This window comes from Pithys albifrons, chromosome 7, assembly GCF_047495875.1.
Source record: "Pithys albifrons albifrons isolate INPA30051 chromosome 7, PitAlb_v1, whole genome shotgun sequence".
NCBI classification, from domain to species: Eukaryota; Metazoa; Chordata; class Aves; order Passeriformes; family Thamnophilidae; genus Pithys; species Pithys albifrons.
Genome location: NC_092464.1, coordinates 43,433,296 through 43,455,401, shown reverse-complemented (window position 1 = coordinate 43,455,401; position 22,106 = coordinate 43,433,296). Strand labels below are relative to the sequence as shown.

The 22,106-nt window shown below is 38.0% G+C and overlaps 1 protein-coding gene and 1 pseudogene across 1 annotated transcript in view; both read right to left on the bottom strand.

Annotated features, from left to right (window-relative positions):
* COL6A6 (collagen type VI alpha 6 chain) overlaps positions 1–21,531 on the bottom strand; it is a 43,536-nt gene extending 22,005 nt beyond the window's left edge. The window contains exons 1-13 of the mRNA XM_071560248.1: positions 21,519–21,531; positions 17,748–17,830; positions 10,105–10,442; positions 7,764–7,842; positions 7,203–7,348; positions 7,014–7,106; positions 5,598–5,651; positions 5,036–5,107; positions 4,545–4,571; positions 2,070–2,114; positions 1,787–1,840; positions 1,481–1,543; positions 577–642 (exon numbers count right to left, since the gene is read on the bottom strand). Coding sequence (XP_071416349.1) covers positions 577–642; positions 1,481–1,543; positions 1,787–1,840; positions 2,070–2,114; positions 4,545–4,571; positions 5,036–5,107; positions 5,598–5,651; positions 7,014–7,106; positions 7,203–7,348; positions 7,764–7,842; positions 10,105–10,442; positions 17,748–17,817 — 1,107 coding nt within the window. The 5' untranslated portion in view covers positions 17,818–17,830; positions 21,519–21,531. The remainder of the gene's footprint in view (positions 1–576; positions 643–1,480; positions 1,544–1,786; positions 1,841–2,069; positions 2,115–4,544; positions 4,572–5,035; positions 5,108–5,597; positions 5,652–7,013; positions 7,107–7,202; positions 7,349–7,763; positions 7,843–10,104; positions 10,443–17,747; positions 17,831–21,518) is intronic.
* LOC139674118 (cartilage matrix protein-like) lies at positions 13,993–15,823 on the bottom strand (annotated as a pseudogene).
* Positions 21,532–22,106: the final 575 nt, after the last annotated feature.

Below are 22,106 nucleotides of genomic sequence, written 5' to 3'. Positions count from 1 at the left end.
TGCAATGGGAAAACGGGCTGTGCTTTTCTGTTATGTTCCTTTTCTTGCAGTATTGCTCATGGACCTCTTAAAAACTCAGACATTGCCATATAAGCACATATCCCACCTCTTATACTCTTGATACAGGTCAAAGTGATGTTTATCCATCATCTTGAGAAATAGCATTTCCATAGCAAAATGTGTATAGAGTGTTGACACCCAATGCATTTTCCCAGGGCAGTTTTTAACAGTAACCTTACAACCCACTACTAGAAGCCTCTTAGGTTGCTGATGTAAATTTGTGATAAAATAATGTATTTATACTAAATCCATATCTTCTCTTAGCTCTATATTATGACAGTATTTCCATAGTCTCTGTAAACCTTTTTATTTCTTTTTCTTTTGTGCGGTAGCAAACATTTCTCAAAGTTTTCTATTTGCAGACAAACACTAAAGGCAAAATACAAAACAAAACAAAACAAAACAAAGCATGAAAAAAATCCAACCAAATAAAAAGAGCTGCTTGGTCATGGGACAGCCAACACAACTTAGCAATCATGCAAATCCTCTCTCCATAATATAGAACTACTGGCTTACCTGTGGTGCTAGGTTTCCCTTTTCACCCTTAGGACCAGTAACATTATTGTTAGCTCCAGGATCTCCCTGGAAAAGTTAAATGGAAAGTTCAGCATTTTCAGTGACCTCACCTTCATTACTTTGATTATAGAGGTAAATTACCATGACAGCTGGATTTCTTTTCTTTTTTTTTTTTATATAATCATTAGAAGACAGGAGTTAACACTACATTTGAATGTTTGGAACAAAATCTTCCAAATATGTGTGAGAAGACATAAAGTTGTGATACAAAAAGTATGGTGTGTCCACTGAAATTTCAGTCCTCATGAAGTGTGTTTATATAGGGCTCTGGAGCATGCAAGGAAAAAATGAGAGCATCAAGAGGTAACCTGCCTCTGCATCATTACACATTGCTAACCAAGAGTCTGTGCACAGGGTTTTCAAGTGATCTAAAATTCCTCTGTAGGATGGGAACCGCCAGGAAGGCTGGTCTAGTCCACCTGATCTTTTCATTAGACCACCCGGTCCAGTGGGAGGTGTCCCTGCCCATGGCAGGTGTAGTGGAACTAGAGGATTTTTAAGGTCCCTTTCACCCAAACCACTCTAAGATTTTGTGGTAAGTAGCTCCAGAAGCAGTTATGTTGTCAATGGTAAAAACAAACAAGCAAGCAAAGAAAACAAAAATGCAAGGAACAAGCAGGAGACCTGAGGCTTAAACATCTGCTCCCAAGCAACACATCACACGACATCAGTCTACCTATGTCTAAAGAGTTTAGGACTCCTGGAACGTGCCATGGTTCTTACAGACCACTGCATTATCTAGGACTGTGAAAGACTCTTCAAATCACATAAATTTCAGACATCTCCATCACAAAATCCAGGCAAAAATCAGTGCAATGTAAAAAAAATAAAGGAATACACTTACATGATCTCCTCTTAGACCAGATTCTCCTCTTTCACCTGGTTCCCCTCTGGGGCCTTTTCTGCCCTAAATTCATAAAAAGAGCACAAACAATTCAGGTACAAGTACAAATAGTACCTGTGGTAGAGGAAGGCCAGATAAAAGAACACAGATCTGTCGAAGTCAGTGGAGCTACACTAATTTACAGCAGGAGTCACATCATATCAGAGAACAGGCAGCTCTTTAAACCACTCACAGGCATTACAGACAGCAATACACTTTGGGAAAATGTTTCCATAAAATCTAAATGTTACAGTAAAGGTACTTCACCCATTTTCCTCTGTTGCCTTTCTCTCCAGAAGGTCCAGGAAATCCACGTTCTCCCTAGAATCACAAGAGGGAGAAAAAAGAAGGGAAAAAATAATTGTTGCTCTTTAAGGCAAGTGTGGTTCTCACAATTTGACTGGCAGAATCCAGCTTCATACAGATATGCAGTTCTAAACACAGAGCAATGGAATTTCTGTTCAGGATTAAAGGCCATTCAAGGCACAAACCCTGTGTTTCTGACCCCTGAAGGAGGTGTCTTCAGTAACTCTGCACATGTAATGATTACCTGCTCTCCATCAGTGCCATCAAATCCAATCTCACCGTATTCACCCTGCAACAATAAGCAAAAAACCCTCTTTTAGCATCACTCCACTTGTCTCTGAGCAAGAGAAGAACTGCTCATCCTACATTTTGAAACTTGAATAAAGTTAGTGGTTTTCAATGGTTAGCAAGAATAATTAGGAATAATAATTATAAATTGGAATTAATAATATTTTAATGAATTAAGAACATCATTATTTGTTAAGAACAGTTAATAAGAACAATAGCTATTAAAACTATACATTTTCATCATTATTTAAATTCTGCTTTTCCTTCTTTTACTTTTCAAATCTTTTCCCTACTGCAGCACCTTCAAAATCTGGATAAATTCCAAACTATAACTACCAGTATTTGATCTATCATGCTGATAACTTCGTAATTCTGATCTCAACTAGCACGTATTTGTATTGTGGGTTGTATTTTTTTTAACATAGCTTTATAGCATGAACAGTGTATTGAAAAGCTAGAAAGAATAACCATGATTAAAAAATATTACAGCAAACTTATCTGAGGCTTTAGGACCAGCTAAAGGGACTTCATAGCTCTTTCAGCAATGCAATGTTTGCTACATAAATAGCAGCCATCCTCCTTTTAAAACACACTTTGCTTTTCCCTTCCCTTTGTCTGCAAGACCTATTCACCAATTGCAACCACTTTCCCACAAAACTCATCCCACTTTAAGGAATTTGCAATGTTAACTTGTGTGTGGTGCCTACACAGACTTATAACTGTGGGAACGCTATTTCATGTATGCAAATTCCACAATGTTTCAGACCTCACCAAATAACACACTATGTTTTTAAAGGATATTTTGAAGCTTCTTCCATATTTCTTTACTAAGAAAAAATGAAGGTATTAACTGTGGTGTTTTAATTTGGAGCAAGAAATTAAATTAGCAGAGGCCACTACTCTGAAAGCTGAAATTATATTCAACAAATCACTGAAAGTGGCATAAGAACAAGTTACAGCCCCCAGGAGTCTCATTCTGATAGAGACCACAGATACAATTGCTTTGTAGGTTTTAATGCTAAATTGACTTTGCAAAATCACCTAGTTAAAGTTCCTGAGGAAAAAATTCTTGAATTTATAATAATTCTGGATGTACAACAAGAAGAAATAGCTGGATATACATTTTGATTAGATTTATGTCACAAGCAAGAATTTCTAAATAAGTATTCCACAAAATTTTTAAGCACTAAGTAAGCAATCATGATTTTTATTCAAATGCTATTTTTTCCATCACTCATTTCCTACCTCAAAAAACCTGAGCCAAACTTCATATTATTAAATACTCAGTATTGCCTTTTTTCCTCCAAATAGCTATATTAAAATGCTTTGCAGGCTTCAATAAACTGCCTCAACCTTACTAAGTCAGCAGAATTGAACCACGGTTTTTTATGCACTGGAAGTTCATATTTTTAGTTAAAATAAAATTAGTGAATATAATGACACAATATAATAAAGATATTGATATATTCATTGGATTTCAGTAGGGTTTGTGCACCTGGTAATTCCTACTGCACCATTCAACTTGGACAAATCAAAATCATCAGCAGGGACTCTCCTTCTATACTCAGATGTTTCAGGTATGTAAAGGAGATAAATTACTTCAGAGAACTGAGCAGAAAATGGGAAAGGAAAGAGAAATGTGAGAAGATTAAGAAGTTAGCACAGAGCAGTACTTTAAATAGAGCTGAGATATTGGAAACGCACCCTGAACTTTCTCACAGCTGCTCAGTTATTGAGGCAAATATCTCAGAGTCTTGGAGGCTCCCAAGTCTTTTAGAAAGTGGTTCTGTATCAAGGCATCCAATACAAGTTAATACCATTTTAATTAGTGTAGCTTGGGAACTAATATTGCCCTATAGATCGTTGTCTTTCAGGCTTCACATTTTATTAATGAATTGGTGACAATATCTCTTGGATGAACAGGTATGTTTGAAAGGTTAAACAAGCAGACTTGCAATACAAGTAGATGACAACAACAGCATGAAGAAGAGTTTAGATATCAAGTAATGCCAATAATATCAGCAATGACCTAGTGAAAATGCTGTCCAAACCCACAATATGTATTAGTCACAATCTTTCTTTCTCCTCTGCTCTACTTCCTTGACAATTAGAATATGACATTCAGCTGACCAGAATTACCACCTTAACAGATTATCAAATTAGTCAGTAAATAAATCCCTTTCCTGTGAGTTAGAATAAATCAACTATGACTGCAACCATATAAAAATACAATTGTGACTGCTCATTTTGATTAATGTGGTAGATATCCTAAACCCATTCTTAGACAACCATAGGAAAAGAACAGTAAACATTCTGAAGTTTTTACAGTTTTCTTTCTTTGCTGGTATTTTCATCTTACAAGGTGACATAAACTTAAAAGGAAGCAGAACACTGTTCTCAAAGAATATTGATCACACATGAACACTCATACCTGATTTCCTCTGTAGCCTCTGGCCCCCTGAAATTAAAAATAAACATAGATGAAATTTGGTGGAAGTACTTTCATTGAGCTTGAAAGGCAGGACAAAATAGCTTGCTGTGCAAAGGTATTCTGGGCTCAGTATTGGTAAGTCCCTACTGTAAAAGCCTCTACTTATGGGATTCCCTGTAGGGAAACAGTACAGCCTTCATTTTCACTCCTGTTCCATAAAATTTTATACCTTTAACTAAGGCCAGTCTGGAGCTACTGGTAAAAAAGTCACGGTCAAGTTGCTCAGTTAGCAAAATCCTTAGCTATTTGACCATGTTTCAGCTACTCAAAATACCTCCCAAAATGAGACAGCAAACACTGCCTGCCATTCTCACAGCTGGGTCTTGCTCTCCATCCATGCTTCAGTAAGACAGCACAAGGATTTGTCCCCCGTACAGAAAACAGGTTTGTGCAAAATGAAATCAGGAAATGTTTCAAAGTTCCATGCTTGCCTTATGGCCTCTACCACCTGGACATCCTCTGTCTCCCTGAGTCCCCGTGAAACCAGCTGGGCCTCTCTCCCCCTGAGAAACAAACCAAAATGTTCAGTCTCATCCATACAGTGGTTAATTCATCACATAAGGCTAAAGCAGGACAAAATTACTGCCATTCAGGGCATTAAGGACACAAATGCAAGTCACTTGGAAATTTCCATACTGGCCATAATAATAGAGCAGACAATTACTAATTTGAGTTGCACCTGGTTCTCTGCTCTCACTATTATGCCATGTTTTAGACTGCGTTTAGACCAACCTCCAGCTGAAATCTTTGTACTTGAAGGTAGGTATTTTGGTGGGTTGTTCTTTTTTTAACTGAATAACTAACCCACTTTTGGTGGGTTGTTGCTTTAACTCAATAACTAACTATGGTGATGTGCAGAAGCACACAGAATCAAATATGTATATTTACCTGTAGAATGGTGCTTAAACACATTACTCACTGTAAGTGAATAAGTGCAGACAGGTTCAGGCAGCAACCAACAGCATCATAGCAGGAAGAAATATGTTTACTTACAATCCCACCTTCCTCACCAGGATGGCCAAGAGATCCTCTGTAACCTGGACTTCCCTGAAAAATGAGAATTTAAAAGATTAGTAATACTGTTCTCCAAGCACACTGGATTAATTTCTATCAGGTTATTCTGCACATAGAGATAGAAAACATTTCCTGAAAATTAGATCTGGTTGTGCTGAGGAAGACAGGCTACATCAACTACATTTACACAGACACTCTGTACAGACACAGTACACTCTGTCCTATGCATTTGACATGGCTATGAAAAAAACCCTACAAATCCAAGAAAATAACAACTTTAATATAAAATTTCAGTATGTTATTTCAGGAAACTGTCTGATAGTTTAAGAAAACTCTTTGGGATACTTGGTCAAATTAAATATCTTTCTAGGTTTTGGAAAAGGAAGCATTACACGGTAATGAATATTAAGGTGAAATGAAAAATACATGGCGTTGGAAAGTTGTTAGGACAAAGTTATTGCAAGCCTTGCAAAGACATAGGAATATGGTAACTTTGTATTTGAAGTCATGCAAATATCATACCCTTGGGACAAAAACATGAGCAGAGAGAAACTGGAAGGAAGGGAATTGGTAGTTACAAAACGATTATGTTTACATTCTGAACACTGCTTGTCCAAGCATCTCAATCTACCCTTTTAGTAAAACAGATCTAAGAAAATCAATAAGAATAATGGAAAAAATTGGTAAACTGGTTTATGAATAAATATTAGAATATTAGACTCACATTAAGAGCTAACCAAAACTTCATTAACTAAAATCACACTGAAGAGTGTAAACTACAGAAATAATTTACTTGGCATTGCTACCAGAATAAATAGAGATAATGGAATGAATAGCAGTCAAATGGAGACTACATATACTAAAAACTTTAATCATGAACTCTACTAACATGCTGTAGCAGTGGTGAAATCTGTAATACTCGAAAAGGCTTAGAATGAAAAAATTAAAATCTTAAAAGAAGTAATCTTTTTTGATAAAGGAAACTTACAGAAGAGGGTATTTGGAGTAACCAGAGACACAAAAGGATAAGGTACACACCTAGTGACGAAGGATTATTTTCTACTCTCAGCTTGTCAGCTGGAAGCTTCTCATTTCCAATAGCTAATAAGCCTCTTGGCTAATGAGACTTAATGGTTTTAATTCCTTTCTATTTTCAGCTGAATTGGTGAAGGAGATTGCTTAATGATCTTTACATGTACAAGTCATTTTCATTACAAAAATTCTTTTGCATGGGAGCATGCAGCAGAGAAATAATCACATTTCATGTTTCTCCTTCATCTGTCCTAACAGTAAGGGTCATGGGCATGTGCATGCATGCTCTGAAATGCTACAAAAACCAGAAACCCTTTGAAATACACAGCTATTCTTATGTAATGTCTACCTTAGACCTCGTACCTTCCTTCCAGGACTTCCCTGAACACCATGATCACCGTTTTCTCCAAGGCATTTACAGATAACCTTACAGCATTTCCTTTCTGCAACAGTATCCTGAAAAATGACAAGAAACATTTCATTTATGTAAATTAATCATAAAACAAAGACTGATTTTTTTCTCTCTTTTGTTTATATAATAGAAGGACTTACAAGGTTTCTATGCAAGATGCTTGCAATCTCTGCAAACCCAACACTCAGAGGTTCATTGTATCCAAACCCTCTGCCAAACTCTATTTCCCAAAATTCAGTCAAGTTCTGTGTATTGTCCAGGCCAACTAATAGAAGTGCATCCAGACCTTCAACATAAGCACAGATCTTAATTAGTGAATGCCTGAAATATACTATTTAACCAACAATATATTTTTGAATAGCAATTCTCTAAAAGACACTTCATGGCTCCAACACAGTATGTTAAAAGAAATCAAGCTATAGAGAACTGTGTGTAAAAGAAAAACCCAGACCAGTAACTTTCCAGTTAACTTCTCTCCCCAGCTGTCAGACCAGATTGCTACTCAGTGCCCAAACATGAGTGTTTTGCACCACAGTATTTTGAGATATACCCAATCCCTGGTGCTGTGCTCATCAGTGAGAGGGCTGTCCTGCATTGCATCAGCATGGAGAGGAAATGCTACATGGAATATTTGCAGTGGGGGAGCAGTCCCTTGGGCCTTTGGCAGTAGGAGCTGGAGCACCCATGGGGAACTGCAATACCTTTAAAGCGAAGTGAGTCAGATGCTTTCCTGAGATCTTCCAGCGAATCATCCAGCCCATCTGAAAACACTAACAGAACCTGTCAGGAGAGGGAGTAATGCCAAGTCAACTGGGAAGGGACTGAAAGTTCAAGCATTGTAAAAAGTACAGTTTGCATTGAAAACTGGCTACAAGGTGGTCAAATTGCACTACACTGTGGTAGATCTGAAATGTGTGTGGGAAGAAGGTGCTCAGGAGCAAGGAGAACAGAACACAAAAGCCTCTCTTTCCTAACAGCACCTGCATCTGTGGGATTTGTCTTGGAGGACAGTTCATAGCATGGCTATTAATTTTATTAAATCTCTCATCTTCTTAGCATGCTAAGTGGAAGGCCACTTCTGTGCTAGAGCAGAGCTCACCGGGTTTGGTGGTGGAAAGTTCCCAAACATCCAATATGGCAGCACTGGTACTGGTTCTACATTAGCTCAAGTAAATTGTGATACAGTGGAGAGCTGGACCATGGATGATTAAACACATCACAGACTGTTAGAAACAGCATTGCAGGCCTGGGCTTGACAATTTTTTTCTATTATCTTTTCATTTTAAAAACTTAAGGAGCAGGGAATACGGGGTGTCAGTGTGGCCGTTATATGTAAATATATGTAAACATACATTATTATGTTTACAAAGCTTTTCTTTATATAAAGCTTTTCTTGGAGCACATATGAGTCATTTTTGTCAAAAATGCTGGAATGAGGTCCAACTCTTTGCTGCAAAACAAAAAAGTAATAAAGAAGAAATGCAAACAACAGCGAATCACTATCCCTGATGAGGTTTATAACTAATAATCGTTACAGAACAAGCATTTTATTGCTCAGGATCCTAAGGAAATTAAATTGCAATTTCATTTGCATTCTACAGTCTTGCATTTTCAATTTGCACATAAACAGTATCAGAAAGGAATATTAATCCATGGGTAAAGTGCTGAGAAATGCAGCACATGTATTTCTAGTAATAATGCATAAGCAGAAAGAAACTTTGTTTGACTCTAATCTTCAGAATTGACAATAAAGAGGAAAGAAGCACTGCTTTTACTTGTATGTCAAACAAGTTCTCTCTCTGAGGATCACAAGAAGCAAAATCTTATGTGGTCATCTACCCTGTTCAGACATTTTAAGAATTATTTGGAAAAAAATGTTGTTGAATATGTAGCAAATTACAACCTAAATTGATAAGCCACACCTATGCAAATGCTGTAAAAAATGGAATGCCAATTTTTGTCTGAAAGTTTGGGAATTTGTAATATGGCTTTCTCATTCCACATTAGATTAAAATTAACTTTTATAAAAGTTATAATAAGGCTGAAAGAGGAAACACTTTCTATATTTTGCATGGAGTAACCAGTCTTTTCTCAGTAGAAAGGTCTTCCTATATGGAAACCTTAGTAAGTGATAATATCAGAACAGCTACTACAGAACATGCCTGAGCATGTTTTGCTGCATCAGTGCCTTATTAAGAATAAATTGTCAGGGTATTGACCCTGAAACACTCCAATGAGATCTAAATTTCTTGAACCCGAGTTGAAAAAATCCCCATTCATTTCAGAAGAGATTAAATGCTTCTCCCTTCACTTCACTTCAAGATGGATGAATAAGCTGCATCTATGCAGATTTCCCTTATCATCAGTTATCCTTAAGTAGAACTCAGCTTTGTTACTGGAAATTCTTTCATAAGGTAATGATATGAATTAACCTCTGCAAACAAATTGCTTGGATGACCCTTTTCCGTGACTTCTGCTTAGAGCAGTTGCTGTTCTGGACAGAGACACAGCATCAGGATTAGGAGTTCCTGAAAGATGGATACTCTCCACTACTCAAGGGACAAACATTCCATGGCAGATATAAGAAGGGTTTCCATATGAATACCTATCATCATATTTATTAAGCCAAATGTTCTGGGTACCATCTCACTGCAGGAGTGCCTGGGGAATTGGAATTGAAAGATACAGTTACATCAGGTCAATGAAAAAATAGGATGTTTTTTATAAGTAAAACACTTTTTATCACAGGTGTGACTGAACACTGGTACAGGTTGCCTGGAGAGGTTGAAGAGGATTCTTGGAGATAAAAAGAACCCATCTGGACACAATCCTGGAAAGCCTGTTCTAGTTGACCCTCCTTCAGCAGGGGGGTTGGACAAGGTGACTTCCAAAGGTTCCTTTTAATGTCTACCATTCTGTGATTCTGTTTAATAAATGCACAAATTCCTGAACTACATTTTTGACTCCCTGGAGTATTTAAAGTATGTAAACATCAAATTGCATAAATTGTTTCCAAGACATATGTTCATCCTATTAAATTACCTTAACTTCAGCAGAGGTCACATTAAAGAACTTCTCCTCAAGTGCTTCCAAGAAGTCTGCATTCAGGTAGGTGTCCACAGTGGTCTGTGTATCTAAGAACTTCTGGACAATCTCTTCATTATAATCTTCAAAACCAGAGTCAAAGATGAATTGTTTAGTCTGTGCCAATACTTGGAACTTGAACCTAATGTTGACTGGAGCATTACAGCTGGTATTTTGCAATGATTTCATCTGGAGTAAAAGTCTGGGGAGGAAGGCTTGCAATTTCTGTTTCAGGAGCCCTGTAGCTGCTGGCTGCCTTGAAATATCAACTGCTACAGAAAGATCTATGTTGCAATCTGAAAAAGAAGTATAAGAAATGGGAAACTATAAACATACACTACATACACTATTTGTGATTTTCTTTTTGTCAGAATCATGGCAATGGAACAGAATTCATTATGTGAGATTTAAAACCAGGAGTCAAAATCAGTGAGACAGGTTTTCCATAAACAAAAAATGCCATCATTCCACAGGTTTCTGTGGCACCATGTGAACTTTTCAAAATACTAAGAACTGCTTTATTGCAAATCTGCACATGCACAAGTTGCAAAACATCCCACTGTTCTCCAGCCATCAAATGTCCTCAAAGGGCCTAATCTTGACCATGTTTCTGTGAGCTTTGCTACCAACTGAGAATGTCCAATTGCAATAGGAAAATTGATGGCTGACTGTGCTTTGTCACTTTATCACAAGACCAGGTGATACACAGAAATGTAGAACAACAGGGCAAAGAAACATGAGAGAAAGAGGCAGCATTTCCTAGATGCAATGTTAGATAACCATTGTGAAAAACAGATGCTGGAAGGTTAAAGTTACATCAGTTATGGAATTCATTGCATAGCTCCTTATAATAACAGCAAATACTTTGATGTGGTTAATTCCTTCCCCCTCCCCAATAATCTTGCCCTCATTAAACAGCTAAACCATATGGATTTTTTCTTCCTTACCTTGATTATTCATTTCTCATATTGCTTTTTATGCTGTGCTCGTAGATGTATTATCATTCACTGTTGTACCTCTGCAAGGAAGTCAGAGGCATGCAATTCCAGATGTAAAACAGCACTCTACCTCATTTTTTTCCTTCTTTACTCCTTGACTCTGAAACACTCAGCAGTCACAAGGTTGTTTTCCATGTTTGCTAGTCTGGGCTAGCTCCCACAGACCATTATTCCCTGTAAGTTTTCTGAGTTTTCCCTCTCTCAGGAAAAAGATGAATGTGTTCAATTCTTTAAGCAAATACTTCTAGATATCGTTTCATCTCAGAGGGACCATCATTATGTTTCAGTATTTTCATCTGCAGTACAAACTGCCCCATAGAGGGTATGATCTGCTGGAAAGCAGCACAAAAATCTTTAGATGTAAAATGTCATATTGAATGAGGTTTTATGGCTAAAAAATCTGACATTCAGGCCTTAGAGCAACATTAAAAATCTATACCTTATCTGTTTATTCCAAAACAAGACAAACAGTTAGATATATCTATGCATACACATGTCTACACACGTCCATGAACATAATATGTAGCAGATCTCTCTTTCAGTATGTGTTCATGTCCACTACACACAGAGTATGTTTTCACAATGGGATTCTTCTAAACCCCAGGTATTTCTAATTACATAGTTTGGAGGCAGTGTGAAGGGCATGGACTCAGCAGGTTTGCCCTGACAACTGGTCATCCACACTCCTAAACCATTCCCTGTCAAGTCCCCAGTGTACCAGCAATAATAACAGAACAGCAGTGAAGCATTCCCTGTTTGTGCTACTGTGTTGTGCATGGGAATGTGTAAAATAGCTTCTGGTAGGTACTCTATACTCTGTTGATAATCTCCATTTATTTTCAGGAGTAAACACTTCTGTGTTGCCAACCTCTTTTTCTAATCACCTGTTCTCCTACAAACATCCATATTGTTAAACTTTCCTGTCTTACTGCTGCAAAGGTATCTTTTCCCCCTATTGACATGATGTACATCAAATGTATTTTTTTAAATTGAAAAATCTGTCATTTTATGAGAAGGTGACTGGAGAAAGGAGACTTATTAGATTTATTATAGGCAAGAAAGTCAGTGAATATAGGAAAACAGATGACAGTACAAGATAATAAAGGCTTCACAGAAAGTTGTCTTTGTCTTCTGAGATAAATTTATGCAGAACTTAGCAATAAATAAATATATGCATCGCTGAGATCAAAGCCAATATGCTGTCCTTAATTTCTCTCCCTCTAAACAAGTGTGCCTGTGTATATACAAACTTTACTGCTGTATCACCCATTAAACCTCCCTGCTCTCTGGCCATGAAACACCAGGAGGTGCTACTGCATCAGCCACGGTCAGGCTGTTCCCTTCCACAGCAGCCCTCTCTGCTTTCAGGGGACGAGGGGTGCCTTTTCATCTGGGGGGTTGCTCAGCTGGCAGTAGGAAAAAGAGTGGGTGGCGGTGCAGAGCTCATACTGAACCAGGCCTGGCTGTCCTGCTCTCTGCAAACCACCTGAGCAGACATAATTCACACAGAGTCACTTCTGTCTTTAGGAGAGAAGGCTCAGCTTTTCATTTTGGCCCCCAACACTCCAGCAAACAGCCAGTTTTGGAATGTTTAAGACCTTACTAGCTTAGGGTACAGGAGAAGCTCAGCTGTTCTTACAAAAAGCCTTAGACAAGCAGTGTGGTCATCCCGGTGTTCTTACTCACAGTAAGTTTCTGGACACTAAGGGAATGAAACCCGGGAGAACTGGGTTGGATCAGTTTTATGGCATAACAAAGAGAACAAAAAGCAAGTATCCAACATATGTAAAACAGCACCAATATAGTAAAATAGTGGGAAGACAATGAGGAACTTCAAGGAAGAGTCACAGTCCCTGTAAGGATGAGCACAGAGAGCAAAACTGCTCCAGAACAGTCTATTCCCAATCAATGCCAGGTACACCACAGCAGGAAGTAGGACCCCCTCACAATCAGCAGAGGAAGAGACCAGCTTTTTGATTTGTCATTCACTCCATTTGTCTTTTTGCAACTTAACAACCACATCTGCAGTATTTTCTAACTACATAACTGGCATGAAAATGTAATGTTAAAAAGAACTGTCTATGTTCTCTACTTCAGTCTTCTCACAGCACAAGGTGACTGATACCACAGCAACACATCAGAAGAAACTCAGATACAAACCCAGCATCTGACATCTGATAAAAGTTGCTCTGGCAATCAAAGGCAGTACCGAACCTTTATTTTCCTGGGGTTGGCAGCCGCTCAGGCTGTGTGGCAAGCCAGACTCTCTTGCCATCAAGAAGACGTAGTAAGAGATAGCACTTTCTGTTTCTTATCTAGGAAAATATTTGAGTAGCATCTCAGCATTACTGTGGATTTACTGTACACATCTTGCCAATACCTCCCACATATCCAAGGATGGATTTCCTCACACCCCCTCTCCACAGTGCCTCTTATGAGACTTTGGTTTTGTCAACAGTTGCTGCTGGCAGTCCCAATGAAGTATGGTCAGCTGTAAATGACAAAGTTAGGTTTCTGGAAGGCTCTTCTTTAAATATCACTGAATTGTCTGTTTCCCTCTCTTAAGATACCTGCTGGGGATATCTGCTCTGGCTCCTTTCGGACACTGAGGAACTATGAATATGAAATCTAGATGTGAAGTACTGGCTTACCTTAAAGCTGTTTACCATAGCAAAGAGTGCAGTGGCTCTTGACAGAAGCAAAGTGCAAGTTGTGAGTTGCAAACTGAGTAACATGGGAAGTATTCCTTAGTAAAACAGTTGGATTGCCGTGCAGCTGGCTCACACACTTTTATCAGGGACTACACAAAGCAATTATACAACCCCAAAAAAATGGTTTTTTACTCAACCTAGCCAGGGAGATGTTTGGATTGACAGACCTGATTGGCAATACTCCTTTAGATGGGTTTCAGTGTATCAGGGCTTTCCCCTGTGAAGACCATCCTTACATCACCAGCTATTACAAGTTGCTCGAAGGGAATTTATAATCCCTATGCCAACTTCAAAGACATGGATCTCATTTCTCCTCAAAGCCATTGCTGCATCCTTAGCCCTGTCAGCAAAGTAGTCACTGAAAAAGATTGGACAAGCCTCAGTCCTTGGCCATTAAGAACAGAAGACTGCAACTGTTTTATTCTGCTGATCGTTCCTTTATCATGGTGTCACTGTAGAACTCATTAAAAGAAAATTCTTTCTGGAGCTGTGGGCTCTGCTGAACTACTCCAACAGCTACTTTGTCCCTAGAAATAACAATGGTGGCCGCAACTTCCATCACAAAGGTCTTCATGACAGAAAAGTTACTTTTTTATAAACCTTCTGATCCTTTCATCAGGAATACAAGATCTGCCACATGGCTGCTGCAAACTTAGGGAAAAGCAGTGGGGAAAACAAGTGACTAACTACAGCACAGCATCTAACCCCTAAACTTTTCTTTTCACTGAGGGAAAACTAGTGGAGGTACTCAGACTGAACTCTGCAAAAACAGGGAAAAAAGTAAAATTTTTAAATTGTAACTACATTACCATTTAAACATTCGTTATTGTTTTGAACACTAATTTTTTTTGTTCTGACTTTAGTTTTGCTTTCATGCCTCTTTTTACATCCTTCCCCCTTTCATCATTCAACAGTAACAGTCCTCAAAGAAGCAGGGGAAATACATGTTCTGTAAATATTGCTGTTCAGCAAATGTATTGAATGGGAAAATATGACTTCCCTTCATTCTTGTAACTCCTAGAATGTGTAATTTATGAACTAGGTTATTTGAGGAATCAAAAGTTACCAAAAGCATAGCTTAATCAACAAATAATTCTCTCTTCAACTGTTCAATGATATCAATACAAAACATTGTCTAAAAATGACTCCACCAGCTCTGAGATGAAGCCGAATATGCACCACAGAATCTGTGAATCTGACCCTGATTTTCTTTGCAATACATTAAGTCTCAGCTTCAGAGAGCACTGAGCACAAGGTTACCTTCCTATTTTAACAGGTAAACCTCACTGAGTTCAATGCAGACACTGAAATGTGACAAAAAGGGATGTCAGCCTGAACTGCAACCTAACCCAAAATTAGACCCCTTGTCTTCAGTCTGTTACATGACAATAACACTGATGTAAATGGCAGAAAACCAGAACCAAAGCAAAAGCTTCCCAAAAGTCTTGTGGAAGATCTGGAAGGTCATCAAAACTACCAGCACTGCACAGATACCTACCGAAAGGTTGTCTGCCTATTTGCTGAAGATCAGCTGCAATTTGGACACCAATTCCAACAACACCGAGGGACATGTCTCTGACGTTTCTCAGTTTCCTGACAGGCAATTCAACTTCATGGCTGGATTCTCCAAAGGTGATTAGAATTTCTAGCTGTGTGACAAAGCCCTTAGCCCTGCTATCAGTAGGGTGAGTAAAATACACTGGGTTAAAAAAGCAGAGCTTTCTCTACATAAGTTTCTCCACTCCTTTATGGTATATTCTTAATCTACTCTAAAACACCACTTTTCAAATATTGATTCAGCAAGAGTTCTTGTTAAGTGTCATCACTCTTTTGGGCCAGTCTAACTTGGCTTGCATCAAGGCCAACATCAAAACTTGAAACCAAGGTGGAGTGAAAGTTCTTCACTTTGTGAAACATTTCCTGGTCAGTACTTGTTGAAGTATCCACTGAGGAGACATTTGCCAACATGGTTTTCCTGCTAACGCCCAAGAAAATTCAGATAGAAGTGATTACTAAATCTCCTTCTCCAGCTTTGTTCATGAACAAGGAAGAACTGACTGTGCATTTTATCATTCATGAAATAATTTGCAACTGTGTTGCCTGTCTTTGCCTTCCTCACCTCGCCTTCTTCCCTCCCAACATTATTCTGTACATTAAAATGATAGGCAGGCACTCAAATTTTCCTAGTCATGAGCTGATATTATTGAAAACTATTTAGCTATACATGGAAGAAGCAAGAAGGCAAAACCTGATTTTGGAAACAGACTGCAATTTTATGTACTAAGTCTATGAATGGGAAAAAATAAACCTGGAAAGAAAACATCTTTTTCAGGCCATGCCATGGGCAACTTAGGTGACTGATTCAGTTCTCTCCTCTAGCACAGTGCAAAGCATCTGTAGGTTTACTGTGAGAGAGTCCCTGCAGAGAAGCCACCTGCCTCTTCATAGACATGCTCATCAGCTGCCTCTCCATCTATTTCTAGAAACCCAGACAAAGCAGACCATTTCAGACCTATGGTGCACAACATGACACCAGCATCTTTGAAAGCTATGGCTGGGTTTTGAACATTATCTGCAACCTCTTTATTTGTAATCACCAGATAAATCTGAGGAACCCCTTTGTCCTTTTGGCTATCAGCACTTGCTGCAAAGTGATTCCCTAGCATCAACTGCAGGCTTTACTCAGTTTTGGTGCCTTCTTCTTTGTAATGTCATTTTTGTATCTTCTCTATGGAATAATTTTTGTTACAGCAAATGTTCAACGACATGAATTAGGTGTATGTCACATCCCTGTACTGAATCGTATCAACACAGATTTTTTCTTGCCCAATATTGAAGCCACTGACCATTGTGCAAAAGAAATCCTGAATGATCTTGAAATTCTTTGCCCTTGTACTCCAGGATCCATCTACCAGAAAAATGTTTTCTCTCTCAGAAGTTTTCCTACAGACTGAAGAAATGTGTGGTAACTTTCCTCTTCTCCTAAAGCTTGTGCAATCTCATAGAAGAGCAATTTTGAATCCTAATTGCTGTTCAGAGTCTAAGACCTACTGGTCTTTTACAGAAAACCCTTTAATCTATCCTGGTAAATTCTCAGCAACCACTGGTTCCTTCTTTCCCTCTGTTTATCATGCAGAGGGTCAGAAGCCACCTCCTTCTGCAATACCATTGTCAGGAAAAGGAGAGATGCTGAAACCCACAACACAATTTCCATTCATAGCTCAGAACTTCTCTATAGCAAATGCATATTAAACACTTCTGTATGTGGAACACAATCATAAGAATGTGTTTGCCTGTTATCAAGTAAGCAAAGGAAAACCTGCTTATGCACTTTGAGTTCCACTGTGCATGCATTAGTAATAAATATTTATTTTCTGAAGGGAAAAGCATAAGTTAACATCAATTTAAAGAGTAACAACCACATTCCCTTGTAGTAAATATTAAACTCATGTGTTTTGACTCTTTTCAGAAGTGTATGACACTCGTACAGCATGGATGAAACAGATAATATTTCCTCAAACCAACAGTCATGTAGAAAATGTCCTGCATCTGGGCAGAAAACTTTCTCACACACATCTTCCAGAAGACCTGACTGCCAAAATCCTGTCGCTTTTAGCAGTCTTACAATTGTAAGAGGCTTTTGTTGCTTTGGAAAATATGAAATCTCAGCATTCATGAACAAAAACAAATTTTAACAAGCTGTTCCATTTAATTTTGCACTTTTTTAGGACAATTCTATTGTAGTTAAAAATTTAAGTTTCATAAGAACATAGCACATTATCCCTAATTAGAATACATTTTCATCAATTCTTCACATCTCTCTGATATTGGGGATAAATGTAAAAAGCCAATTTTGTTATCAACTTGAAGAGTAATTTATTTAGTGTATTACCAGTCTCCTGTGCATCTACAGAGCAGGTGGAAACACAGAGAAGAAGAAGAAGTGGTTTCCAGTCATCCATTTTGAAAGCGTTCCTAGGGCAAAACAAATCAAAACCAAAGACAGTGAGAAATACAGAGCATAATTTCCTCACAAAGAGGTTTTTAATTGTGGAGGAACTGGGTAAGTGCGTTTTATTAACAACATGGAGGCTTTCTAACTGTATGGAGTTTAAGGCAGCATTTTAAATTCATATTTCTTCCCCTCAGCTTTTAACATGCAGGCTCTGAACCCAGAGCTCTTAGACTTTGACACTGATGCACAGCACATAACCAAAATTAACTGTTCACTGCTTTGCTTTCACAATCATGCTTTGTTCTGATTCACACAGCTATATTTACCATAATCTAAAATTCAACTAACAGCAAGATATTCACAGTGTAAGATTAGTGGTAGTTATACCTCTAAGATTCCCTTCTAGCCTTTAAATTCCCACTCACACATTGGTTTAAATGGAACATTTGGTTATTGTATCTGTATACAATACATATAGATAAGAACAAGCATTCATTTACAAATTAAATACACCAGTTGGGCAGTAATAAACACACTTGCCATATGAAAGTGACAAAGCTCAGTGCTGTGGGAAATGGCCAGAAAAGCCTCTCAGCAAGAAAGTACAAAATTAAGCCATGTAGAGTTTAACCACCCTAATCAAATGAGAACAAGCCAATTTTAAGTAACTTTCAGGTTCTAGGACATACATAAACTTAATGGCACTGTTAACAACTCATTATCTTATACTATATCTTTGATCTGATAAGACAATTTAGTAGAAAGGCTACAGCTGGTCTAACATTATAGAACAGGGTTCTGTTCCAGGTTCTTAGGGTAACAGTGTATAATATTAGCCTAGGCCTCATAAATAACAAAAAGCAATTAATAGAAATCCTCTGCTTGAATCTGTATTCTACCCTCAGGCAAAAGCAAAACTTCATTTCCAGGTATCACCACACCGAGCTCCATTGTAGCTTTCGAAGGGTTCTTTGGAACCTTTTCCTGTGGGGAGAAAAAACCCCACATTTCCTATATTTCAGGACATTCATCAGATATGGGCAATCTTTACTACTACCAGCACTGCAGTAATACAGAGATTCCAGATGTAACTGAGGTCCCTGTGCAACAAAAGAGGTTCCAGGTGTTGTGTGGTCCTTAACAAGAACAAAAGGAAATGCTTCAGCTGATGCATTGAGGAAACCTTCTTCATGCCTCTGCAATTCTCTTTAACAAGCACTTCTAATATAAGGGAAACTGTGGTATGTCATGCATGAAAACACAGCAAATAAAAATGTTTTATAGGCATCTTATATGCCCCTTCACAGTTAAATTTTGTCTTAGATTTAATTAATTTTTCTGTATATATTACTGAGAGTTAGCGAATCTCTTAAGAGCTCTCCTTGATCACTTTGATAAAGATTTGATCCTCAGTTATCTGTTTTCACTTCTATGCCTCACTGCATGAGCCTCTTTTTCAGACCTTAATAAGCTAAAACTTTATACTGAGAGACAAACATTTCAATGGTATAAGAAAAGAAAAGAAAAGAAAAGAAAAGAAAAGAAAAGAAAAGAAAAGAAAAGGCCTAGTAACTTTCATTACTGTATTTTGATAACACAGTTATTGTGCCAGAGCAGCATGAACACCTTGAACTTTCTGGTTTTAATAAATTGCGCACAGATCTATAGACTCAGCTAGACATGTACATATTCAAGGGCAGATAAATAAAATGCTGCTAGTATTTCCAAAGCCTCTAATTAGATTTTGCTCTAAAAATGTGGAAAACTCAGGGGCAGCAATATCACCAAGCTTCCATGGGGCTGCCCACAGTCAGATGAAGAAAATACAACTGGAGTTTTAGCAGGGGGCTAGACTTCCATCAATTATGAAAACATTCAAATGTCATACCAAAATCTAGTTCTTACTATTCTAGTATACAAAATAATCAGTGACTGTTCAGCTATGCAGTGATTTCCATACCTCCTAACAGCTCTAGTCTCTGTTTGCCTGCTTCAGCTTCTTCCAGCCTCATGACTCAAGAATGTTCCCTGCTCGTTGGGTCAGATACCCCACACCTGCAAAATCCCTCCCACTCTTCCCACACAGTGAGTGCAGATGGAAACCTCTTTTTCACTCACTCTTTGTTTTAATGTTCATTAGCCCCTACTGACATCAGGCAGCTTTTTAAATACACAGGAACACTGCAATTTAAACAGATGTGCAGAACCAATTTTTCCACTTGTACCATTTATTTATTTTGCCTTATCTTCACATAGGAAATTTCAATCATGAATTAGAAGCTGCATAAAAACACAAGCTGCATAAACACAGACACTTCAGGCCTTCTATATAAATTCACTCAGAAACATGTAGTGCTACAAAACATTACCAGCTCTGCATATTACACTAGCAGTATCTTAGTTCTAAAACTTCTTTGAATGTATAACTGTATATACAAGGTCCCAGCATAAGGTACTGAAATATACATATCTGTAGTTGTTTATATAAATCTATATAAACAAAATTTAAGATGCTAAGACAGCAATTCTCAAAAATCTAAGGCATATTTTCACTTTGATTCTATTTTAGGAAACAATGGTATGAAAATTATTAAAAGTCCTTAGAAAACAGTACATGATACATATTTTAGAGCTCATTTCACTGCCAGCATTTTTCCTTATTTGTTCCCAGAAATCCACCAATATGTATACAAATGTCAAAGGAAGGAAAAGTTCAGCAGTATTCCTGAATTCTCTAATTGCTTCACAAAGATTACTTGCCACTATATTTTATTTTTCCTTTTTAGTTAACTAATGTCACAACTTTATCTTCAGCTGCTTCAATGTTTTAGGCAGGTAAAAAAGTAATTTCATAATTTTTGGAGCCAGAACAAAATGCACCATCAAATATTAATATGCTTCTTAAGCAGACTGTCAAAAGCATTGAGATCCTGAAGCAACATCTCTCCCACAATAGTTTATAACCATGTTTCAGGCAGGATCTCCCCGCACATCCTGGTTTGGGGACAGTTTCCCTCTTTCTATATATGAGGAAAAGGAAGAATACAATCTTTCTTTTGACAACTTAAAAATCCCATTTCTACCAATGCAAATAAATGTCATCACATTGTTTTCTCCTACGTATTGAAGTACTCCAGTTAGATTTCTTCACCTTTTACATGCTGCTTTTATTCCTTCCGAAGCCTGTGAAATAAGCCCAAGTCCTGAGTGCAGCAGACAGGCAGATTCAGCTGACATGCCTCAGTTAGTTATGCCTTTTCTCTGCCTTTCCCTCTTCTCTCACTAAAGCAAACTGAAAGTCTGGGTTCCATCTCCAATTTCGTGGTTTCACCAAACAGTAAAACTAGGAGAAATCCATCCCATCCTCTCACCTCACCACTCTCCTCATACATCCACATACTGAACTTTCACCACTGAGACATCGTAGTACCAGAAGAGGTATAAATGCTGCTGTAAAAATAATGCAAAATACTTTCTAGGTGTCAAATCTTTATGTAAATGAAGAAATATTTTTGTCAGTTATCTCCGCTCTACAGGCACCTTTTTTCCCCCTACATTATCTTTTTTTTAGTCCTAAAGTGTCTCAGGAATAAAGTTGCAGCTTTACTTACTGCAGGTTTCCCAGAGAAAAGAAGAGTTTCCCAATGATTCCAGGTACAATCACATGGGTAGACACTGATTCAAGCAAGTAGACCCTGGGTGACTTACCTAACTTGGGAAGTCAGTGTGATCACCCCAAGACTCAGTATGTTTCAAGGAGCTGTTTTGTTTGGAAGGGCAGGCAGACACAGCTGAAAAGGGTGTGGCCACAAGGACAGGAACACCCCCACATACAGACATAGGTACATACAAGCACACAACCTGCCCCCTGAGTGTCTACATTCAGTCTTAGAAGGAAACACTGACACTAAAAGTCAGATTCATTCAGTGTTGGAATCAGTCTCTGCCTGTCTGTGAGCAAGTGGGATGGATGTTTACTTGATGACTTGATTTTAGAGAGTGGAGAGACATAACAATTTTCCATTTCAGTATTTGTTGCACCTTTAATAAGCCTATTGTCTGTTTTTCCAGATCTGAGTAAAGCTTAATAAGTATCATTTTATGATCCTTTAAGACTTAAACATCCATTATCATTCATACTCCTGTCTTACTACTGGCTTAAACAGTGCAACTTGCAATGAACACAAAATAAAAAAGTTTTTAAAATAGACCCTGGTATTCCAGCAGCCTCAAACAGTTCTTAGCCTGTCATCTACCTGAGACCACAGCTGGTTCTTCTGAGAGCCTGACATGCTT